A 9,773-nucleotide genomic window follows, 5' to 3' on the forward strand; every position below is an offset into this window, starting at 1 on the left:
AAAAGTCAGTCTGGAGCCCTGCACATCCCGTATTGGTTGATGTTAGGGACTGAAGTACTGTGGGCTTGGGGTTTTATCAGATGAATGCATATTGCAAATTGTGCTGCAGCAGAAAAGGTTCATTTCACTAAAGATGAAGAATGTTTTTTGCGTTTCTTGACGCCCGACCTATACTCAGAACTGATATCGCTGCATGTCACTGGGCGATCCGACGACGTGCAGTGCTTTGGAGGAATAGTCCTCATTTTTAGTAGTTTGCCTCAGTTCTCTGGCCTCTCAATGCTAACATGCTCATGACAGCGGGTACTACACATAAACCAAGGCTAAAGAAGAAAAACCTTCTCACATGTCTGTCTCTTGTAATACAGATTCAACTCTGAGTTCTCAAGCATGACAGTGTGATTAGTTGTTTTATTTGCCCTCCGGCTCTCAGCGGATTTGGAAAAACAATTTTGCTAATAAGAAAGTTAGAAGGTGCAGTGGAATATTCCAGCAGACACACTTATCTTATTTGGGTCAACATAGCACCTTGAAAGAAAAAAAACCCATTTACAGATTGATTGACACTCTCAGTCTCCCTTATGGCTGACCGCACTCAGTGGGGACTGATGTGTAAAGCCCTCTCGGTTCCATGGGGATCTGGTTAATCAAAGCAATGGGTTAAAGCACTGATTACAGGCACTGATGGTCAAGGGACTATCACCCTGATTAAAGACAAAGGATGACAGAGTGAAATAAAAGAGGAGCTGGCGCAGGTGGAAATCAAAGATGGAGAGACGACAAGTCTGCCAGCTCTGGAGTTGTATGCTGATACATGCTGTGTGTTTGTAGGCGTCTAAAATGAGCTTATCACCTCTTCTCACCGTGATCAAAAACTAGTTTAAAGAACACACAGCTCTCCTTTGCCAGCAATTGAAACTAATTAGAATGAAAATCAGACAAGCTCAGAGCAAAGCCAGCGATTAACTGAGTCATTTTTTGCAGGATTGGAGGAAAGAAAGTCTCTAGCCACATGGATTAATAACAAATGTAAAAGATGGGAAAACTCTATCTAATCTTTGATGCTGGGGAATTTTACTTTTTTTTAATGCTATCCGTAAAACAATCCTAACAGTTCAAAATCAACAGCTGGGATACAGTAGAGTCCACTTAAGGTTAATGTTCATAGGCGCTCTGAAATCTAAATCTCTAGAAAAAAAAAAAAGGCAAAATCAAAGGCAAAATTTCAGACAGTCATTCAAATATATGGATAACAGCTACACTTTGTTACAGTCTGTCACTGCAGAGTTTTGTTCCTCTCCACTTCTCTGGTCCAGACTAAATTATCTCTAAAACTTCTTGATTGATTGTCTCGACATTCATTTTCCCCTCACGTTGAATTATCAAGTTGAAGCTTTGTGCTTCTTGTCACGTTCTTAAAGTTTGACTTGAAACAACCGTAGTTTCTCCAGATAACTGCCAGCTCACAGCAGATTTAGATAAAAAGATAATGTGCCCGTAAGCAAAATTGCGTATGTTATTTAATACAGATTTTATTTCTCCCTACAAAATATATATATAAAAAAAATAATAATAATCGAAATTAAGTTAAAGGACCAGTGTGTGAGATTAGTGCCATTTAGGGTTAGGGTTAGGGTTAGGGTGATGTTGTTTACTCCCATTCCAAGTTTGTAAGAGAACCTGCAGCCAACACTTCAATGTAAAAAATTTAAAGGCCTCTCTCTAGAGTCAATGTTTGAATTGTTTGGTCAACTCTCTTTCTAAGAACAAAAACCTGATTCATGTGCAGCTCCATGTAAGTTGTGAGAACACTGCAACTACAGTTTATTCACATGGAAATGAATGTCAACATTATTTCCTCTAATAAATAATAAAACATGTAGAATATTCTGTACAATAAATTGACTTACCATCCAAATCTGCTATTTATTTATCATTATATATTGAACTTTTCTGAAATCTTACAAAGTTATGAATACCACAAAAGGGGGCCAATTAACATGATCCCATTTGAAGCCAGGAGTTATAGGTGATTCCTTACTTGTGAAAATTGAATTTGCTGCTTTTAGATCCTCCCCAAATCCTACATACCTTTCAAGCCCCTTCCCAAGCAAAAAAAGAGAAGCTAAATTATATCTATTTATGTCATAATACACACATGTGTCGGAGATGTTGCCTTATTTATCTTATTTTAGGATGGAAACTTTTTTTAGTGTGAACCACAGCAGTTTATTCTGGATCCCATCAAGTCAAAAATAAAATGACCAGATAGGTCCTACGGTGGATCTTTTAAACGTAGAATTTAATCTCCAGTTCTTCCTTGAAGCTAAGTCTAGTCGGTCACAGAAAATGTCAGCCTGAAGACAGACCTAAATGTTGAAATTCTAGCCAGCAAGGTTAAGAAGACTTTCATCCGGTCATTGTGAAGTCTGCAGTGACAATCCAGATGGCGAGTCAGCACTGTGGACACAAGCTACAGCCTGTCTTTACCAAGTACATAAATTAAATTGTCAATTATCAAGTAACGTCTGAGTCATGAGATAAGGAGTTTATCTGGCTCACCTTTGGCCCACTTTTTGAGAGATGGCTTGTCCAGACCATCGACTGCGTAGACACTGGATTTTTGCAGGCATAAGTGTCAAAGGGGATGTTGCAACGCAAGCTTTTAATTATTAATGTCTCATACAGAAAATAAATCCACGGCATTTCTGAACCTCTGATCGTGTTTTGACATTTTTATTTGAGGCACTTTGATCCATAAATGAATCTAAAACAGTTGCAATCAATCCTTCAGAGAAAACACACTTCCAAAATCCGTTTTAACATTTTAAAAATTATCCTTCTGGATAAAAATTGTACTCCCCATTACAGCTCCGTTTACTCACTTTTTTTTTTTGAGAGAGTGTCAAACACTAATTTACAGTGGCATTTAATCAAAGCCAGATGGCAAGGCGTACACGGATCACGCTGTCAGGCAATTTCAATGTAAGATTCAAATCCATATATTGATATAAAACAATATCACAAATAAGGCATACAGATGGCACGTGTATTTAAAAGCAAAACAGGAATGATTAAAATGCTAATTTCCTGTCTTTGTAAACAATGGCCCCTGATAATTCCCTGCTGTACCATTAGGACGATTTGGGATATTCATGTGAGGCTAACTTCTACTTTTCTCTTACATATCATCGGCGTGTGGTTGGAGCCTGTCAGAGCGATGGGGATTCAAGGTCACAGCGGCTATGTGACCAGTAATTGGGTCTACATGGAAATGACCGATTCTATCTTCCTCACTGCTGTTAAGAGACAGAGACTCCAAACTGGACTGTTCTTGGTTTACTCCCAGCTTCCCCATCAGTGCGGTAATATCTTCCAGTCCTGCTGCGTCTCCTGGGAAATGCCGGTGCAGGGGCTCTGATTCATCCTCAGTGGAGAATGGGGAGTCAATGACATGCAGCACACGTGAAGCCTGTAAGTTCTGCAGGGACCGTGACTGGACTGTGGGAGAACAAGACGCAGAGAGAAACATGAATAACGTCCTGCCTCTGTGGGGTATATATTTGTGCTTATTGCTGTGTTTTTCCAGGCTGGCACTGTGGAAGGCGAGTGCGTCTCTCTAAAAACTTGTAACACAGTCTTTAGCGGTCAGGGAGACTGCAACATTAATAAAGAAATAAAAGTAATAATTGATAGTAGTTTATCAAAGCTGTTGACAGGGCTTGGTCGTCTTTACGTTGACTCTAATCTTTAATGTTTTAAGTCGACAGTAAATCCTCAGACAGGGAGGACGGGCTGTAGCTCAGAACCTCTTCAGCAGTGGGTGAGACTGGGATCTGCAGCTGTGACAGAGAGGTGCTGGATTAACTGGCAGATGGCTGCGCAAAGCTATTTGGTGCTGAAGGTTACTCACTTCTGACTGGACTGAAGTCTCCTTGGCTGACCTTGTTGTCAGAAAATGGCCTGAGACTGGGGAACAAGATTAGGGAGAAGGACAGCAGGAGCACCTAAGAAATAAAAAAAAAAGAAAAAATGTGTGTGAATGTGAGCCAGGCTGCAACATTCAGAAGAAGCAGAAATCATTCTCTTGCTATTTGGTGAAGAACACTGTGAATGGGCGCTGAGATGAAAGCTAAACTTTTGAAATCCTTGTGCATCTTGCCTCAGGTTTTCACTTTCCACTGCAGTGGGGGAAAAATAATAGTATCTGTTTAAATAGTGTATTTTTCTTGTTCAGGATCTCTCCTTTGTTGTGTCTATTGTGCTTCTTCTCTTTTGTGTTCATCCAGATTGGCCTATCTCACTGGCTATTCTGGCTGCTGTTGGCTGTTCTTCTTTTTTTAAAATGTAGAGTCATATGGTGTGTCTGGGCAGTCTGTTTATCTGTCTGGCACCAGCACAGAGGTTGTCCATACCAGTACACATGTCCCAGTTTGGGCTGGCTTGTTAGATGTATTCATGACTAGAGCCTGCAGCCTGCGCAGCTGTTCAATTAGCGACCTGTGGAGAGATACGGAGAAATGGAAAGACGAAGAACAGAGAAAGACACAAATAACTGTATTAGCAGGGGGATTGAGGGAATACAAAGACAAGGCAAAATGCCAAAGGCAGCTTCAGAATAGGAGAAATCTCACAACAAACATTACTAGGGGATCACATAGGAGGGAACAGTTGGAAATTAAGTCCTGTGTGTTTGTTTGTTTTAAAAAAAACACTCACATGTTGCATTTCTCCAGCTGGGACACTTTTCTCTGCAGCTCTTGGTTGTGTGCATTGCAGGCAGCCATCCTGGTGGGTACAAATTGCAAAAGAGGAGCAGACGAAGGTGAAATCTAGTGATATGCGGATTGATACTGAAATATCGATACTTCCGATACCAAGTCTTTATGTAAATCAATTCTCAAATCAAAGTATCGATACTGTCGATACTTCAGTCTTTCGAGGTAATGTAGGAACACAGTGGAAAGTAACTAAACCATTGAGTTGTGGCAACACAACAAACTTTGTGAAACACCTCAGGTTAAACCGCAACACAGAGTACGAGACACTTATGATGAGGAGGACAGAAGAGGAGAGAACAGGATCAGAATTAAGATGTTTTCATTTCATAGTGGTTCTCAATAGTTAAACAATGTTCTTATTATTTTTACCAATTTTTTTTTTAGTGTTTGAAACAGCATTTTCACATATGTTGTATGTCCTCTTTTTAGTTCTTCTTTCATGGTATTAGCTCGGCTATAGTGAATGAGGCCACTACCTCAGTATATTAATGAGTTTAAAATAAATAAAGTACTCTGATGTTTTGTATTCTTTATGAAGCTATGCCTTGAAATACTCTACTTTTTTACAGGTTACCAGATCATTATTTACACAAAGTATCGGTATCAGATCGGATCAGAAAAAAAATCGGTGGTATCGATCACTAGTGACATCCCACAGAGATAATGATATAATTTTGCTTTATATAAGTAAAGGATTATCTTATCTTATCTCATCTTATTGTAAATGATTAAACCAAGTCAAAGCTATTTGCCCCAGAAGGTTTATGGAGCTGCCTCTGGGTGGCGCACTGCCTGTGGTGCTCAAAGTGTTCATTTAAACAAACATCCTCCAACATCCTCGACACCAATGTCTCTTTCCAGAAATCATGACCCACTTAGTCAAAATAAATACACAGACCATGTTCATGGAGAAGCTATTTTATGTTTACCTGCAAGCCATATCTTATATCGCACTGAAATGTGTTCATCTACCCATGACAAGAGCTTTGTGCTCACAACGCTGTGACAGGAAGTAAACAAGGTCCCCCTTGGCTGAGGTGCGACATTAGCTAACCCTGTGGTGTTTACTGAGTGAGTGGTATTGGTTATAGGTATCAACTTATTTCCACAAGCTATCAACTTGGAAGCACGCGGAAGACTTCCAAATGTATCCTGCTTCACCATATTATTTGAACCAGAGTATACACACATGAAATACAGCAGGAAGCACCGAGAAGGGACCATTGGGCACTTCTGCTGCAGTTTACCGGGTCTGTCATGTCTTGTCATTAGATGATTAGATGCAGGCTTCTCATTGCCCTATTACATACATAACGTAGTGGGCTACCTATATATTAACAAGGTCTGTGGATTTTCTTGACAAAACAGCTCATGATTTCTGTCTTTACTAAAACTTTTTGCGTTTTCCAAATGTGTTATTTTAGGTTCTCTGAACAGTATTGCCATATCTCCCAATTTCTGCAGCTCACATCATAATATAATAAATAATAAATAATTTAAATAAATATTAAACTGTCCCTTTAACCCACTTTCTTGGAGGGAATTTTCAAAATAATTCCAGTTCACAAATGCATTAACTTCGAAAATTACTTTTACTTTTAATTCAGCACAAAATCAGTGACTTGATAGATAACATACTGTATATGAAGCAATCTTAAGTCTCAGATAAAAATATTTGATGACATTTAGTAATACACAGAGACAGTTATTATGGTGGCATGCCGTGACATTTATAGTTTCGTGAAATAACTGACCAAGAGCGGCCTCGAGGGCGCAGCAGGAAAATAATCAAGGAATTGCTCTGTGCTTTGGAAAATGATTGCCACCAATGGAATTTATAATTAGCATGCAAAAACGCCACAAAACCATCATCGTTTTTTCTCGTTAGACTTGTATCCCACCCATACCTGCTCTCCAGACCATCAATATACTCCTTCTTCTTCTTCCGGCTCTCCTGGGCAGACTGCTTATTGCGAATCTTCCTCCGTATTTTCTTCAGAATCCTTTCTTCATACTGATTGACAGAGGATGGAATATTTTCATTTTGCAAAAGGACTGAAAGAATAACAGACAACTACTTTTATTGTCTAGGTATTGATGGAAATTTACCTTTGTCAGAGGTAGCTGGCTGGGCAGAGTGACCCCCTCCTTTGCTAAGAGCTTCTTCTCATCTTCATTGAGAATCAGTTCTTGAATGGACTTTTGGGATGGCTGTGGGGGCTGGAAGCGAGATATGAATACTAATATATAAACCATCAACACGGGTGTTTGATTAAATTCTTGTCTGCCCTCCTCCTCTGCCACCCCTCTCTCTCTCCCTAGAGCCTCTCAGGAAGTAGTTAAATAAGTGCAGACTATCAGACCACCTTCATCACTCTTCATTTCATGGCTACCTCAAAGCAATTACGGTGAAAACTTAAGTTGCATTCTGCTACTCTCTCCTCCATCATATTAAGATATTAAGATGGGATCAGTACCGGGAGTGAGATGAAATCCACTATTCTGCATCCTCTTTAGTTTTAGGAGCACAAATTCATCTTTCTGAATGTGGATGCTCTTGACCCAATGGGAGAATTTTGAGTGTAATAAGTTGGTACCTCTCCACGCATTCATGAGGCTATATCCAAAAAACATAATTTAGGCTTAGGGAGAGAGCACATTCCTGAGAAGATGGAAAAAATATCAGTTTCACTAGCATGCATTATTTGTGTATTCCTCCTCCCTGGTTCTCAAAACAAACCCGACTGGCTGCGTGCTCAGCAAATCTTCCAACAGAAGCTTAAAAATAGCAATTGCTGTTGCGATTCCCTGCTCCTTGGTAAAATCCAGGATTCCAGGCAGTGTATGCACCCACTTGTTTTCACCACTCAACAGCAAATGCTGTGCATGAAGAATGGTTCACAAACACCCATGAGGCACTATCTTTCTTGCCTCCACCGCTACTTCACCGTCCCCATCAGCTCTGACACACCAAGACACACTTACTGGTTCTGGCGTGCCAGATAGCAGCAGGTCTTTGACAGTCAGCGGGAAGCCAGAGGACAGCTGTGGTCTATGTTCATCGCTGGGATATTGTGCAATCCTCGTCTTGCCCGTCGGCATACCGAGGTTCCAGCCATCTGCACCCACACGGAGACACACGCACCCACATGACACACAACGAGCACATGCAAACAATGGTAGATGAGACATGCTCGCATCACTCTTTGGATTCATTCATACACTCAGCAGTTAAAAATATATTTAAGAGATTTGGAGCCTGAAAATCTTGCAGATATTACCCACGTATACACCAAAAATGTCCCTGTATTTGGTAGATGGAATACTCTTGACTACTTATGAACAGAAATCTGGGTCTGATCGAATTTTAGTTTGTCAATAAAGTAAATAATATTACAAGCAAATGTGAATATTTTTAGCTTGCTGTACTCTGGTATGATGCCGCATTTAAAGACAATACTTAGGATATGATCCACAACCAAATTGATGACCGTAATCATATCTTGCAGCGCTATGTTTCATAATGTAATAGTATTGCTTTATTTATGTTTTTCATGTGGATATTTGGGACTTACTGAGGTCAGTCGGGACTCCCGCTTCCAGGGCTGCCTTGGTTTGTGGCCCTGCATCAAAGCACTGGATGTCCCCTGGGGGACTCTCGGGGCGCTGAGGACTGTCCATCTGGTCAGAGGGAGGGTCCTCACTAATCCCACTGTCACTTGGAGATGGGGACCACAGTGGCGAGGCTGACACGGAATCACTTCCACTCAGGAGGGCATTGAGGAAGTCATTGTCTGCCTGTTCGGGCGGCTGCGGCATCTGCTGAGTGAAAAGTGCCATCATTACTCTGTCTGTGTGACATGACGACATGTTGAGAGATGGGGCAGTCTTTTAAAAACAAGCACCTACAAGGAACGGTCGAAAGGAAATATACAGTAGATAGGAAGCTTTCTGTAAGCACATCTGAATGGCATTAGAAATTCCACAGTCTCACGTACATTTGTGTCCTGCATTGGCCAAGTGTGATGGTTGTCATGGTGTCCGGTTTCCACATGAAGGAGAATTCCATCATTTTGATCAAACAACCAGTCGAGAAGCTCAACGCCATCACAAATCTGAAATGAGATCATGACGTGTAATTATAGCACTACAACACTCTCCAATGTCACCAATATGAAAGGCTTTGCACACTGCCACAGCTGGGGACTACGCTTTCACTGCCAACAATTCTCCATGATCCCCCCTGAACACACTGTCCTGTACCATATGTTCCCTTGTTCTGAGCAGATATCACCCGCTCACTTCAAACTTCCAAATAATAGTCATGTCCTTTCAGTGCTGTTGTAAAAATACACTGGTGTAACATACTTAAATCTAGGTTTTCATTTTTGCCTTGAAGCTTGAACTTCTGTCTGACCAGTTTCCTCTTCCACAATAACCAGATATTGGTAAATTGAAAAGCAATGGTAATGTTTAATCCTTTACCTGATCCGGGTAATGCTCCATTGTTTTTGTTCTTGGGCTGCACACCAAAGACGCCCCCAAAATGCCTTAAATCCAGTCAAAATGTCAGATTTGCTTTGTTGTGGAATAGCTTTGTGTCCCTTCCTAAAGGCTCACTGCTGTATCTTTCAGCTCTTCTTCTCAGGTCCAAAGTTTAAACTCCAACGCAACACACCCAGCCGGCTGGCCTGCTTTGTCCTCATTGGCTGTAAGACATGCGGGTAATCTGAGTGGTAGCCGAGAGTACACGACTTACTCACTTTCCAAGTAGGTCTATCTAGAACTGAAGACACGGAGTCTCCAGATAGATGCAAAACATCAGAAAGGGCAAAGTCTGCTGCTTTCTTTTGTCTTATTTTTTTGATAGTGTATTGACACTGGGATAGTTATGACCTTTGGCATATATTCATAACACAATGGAGCTACAATGGCCAGGTTCTTTTTAAAACAATTCAGCAACACTGGCTTTAAAAATAGTACAATATAAGA

The 9,773-nt window shown here is 40.7% G+C and overlaps 1 protein-coding gene across 2 annotated transcripts; it reads right to left on the reverse strand.

The window, feature by feature from the left end:
- Positions 1 to 2,720: 2,720 nt before the first annotated feature.
- On the reverse strand, positions 2,721 to 9,436 carry creb3l3a (cAMP responsive element binding protein 3-like 3a). 2 transcript variants are annotated; one of them, XM_047586261.1, is made up of 10 exons: positions 9,267 to 9,436; positions 8,780 to 8,896; positions 8,357 to 8,600; positions 7,767 to 7,900; positions 6,891 to 7,001; positions 6,689 to 6,795; positions 4,720 to 4,788; positions 4,416 to 4,500; positions 3,914 to 4,007; positions 2,721 to 3,501 (listed from the first exon to the last, which is right to left on the reverse strand). In XM_047586261.1, the coding sequence occupies exons 1-10, from the start codon at positions 9,285 to 9,287 to the stop codon at positions 3,182 to 3,184; spliced, it is 1,302 nt and encodes a 433-aa protein (XP_047442217.1). In that variant the 5' UTR covers positions 9,288 to 9,436; the 3' UTR covers positions 2,721 to 3,181. The 2 variants fall into 2 exon arrangements, with proteins under 2 accessions (XP_047442217.1, XP_047442216.1); XM_047586260.1 differs by having other exon boundaries at positions 8,357 to 8,603.
- Between the last annotated feature and the right edge of the window lie 337 nt (positions 9,437 to 9,773).

This window comes from Mugil cephalus, chromosome 6 (genome assembly GCF_022458985.1).
Source record: "Mugil cephalus isolate CIBA_MC_2020 chromosome 6, CIBA_Mcephalus_1.1, whole genome shotgun sequence".
NCBI classification, from domain to species: Eukaryota; Metazoa; Chordata; class Actinopteri; order Mugiliformes; family Mugilidae; genus Mugil; species Mugil cephalus.

What these genes read in the sequence shown, in the direction of transcription:
- creb3l3a (XM_047586260.1), bottom strand. Translation starts at nt 9,287, where the DNA reads ATGGAGCATTACCCGGATCAG. An exon ending in GGCCAATGCAGGACACAAAT is followed by an intron (nt 8,604 to 8,779) that starts GTACGTGAGACT and finishes CTTTTCACTCAG; the next exon opens with CAGATGCCGCAGCCGCCCGA. An exon ending in AGACTTCAGTCCAGTCAGAA is followed by an intron (nt 3,502 to 3,913) that starts GTGAGTAACCTT and finishes GTTCTCCCACAG; the next exon opens with TCCAGTCACGGTCCCTGCAG.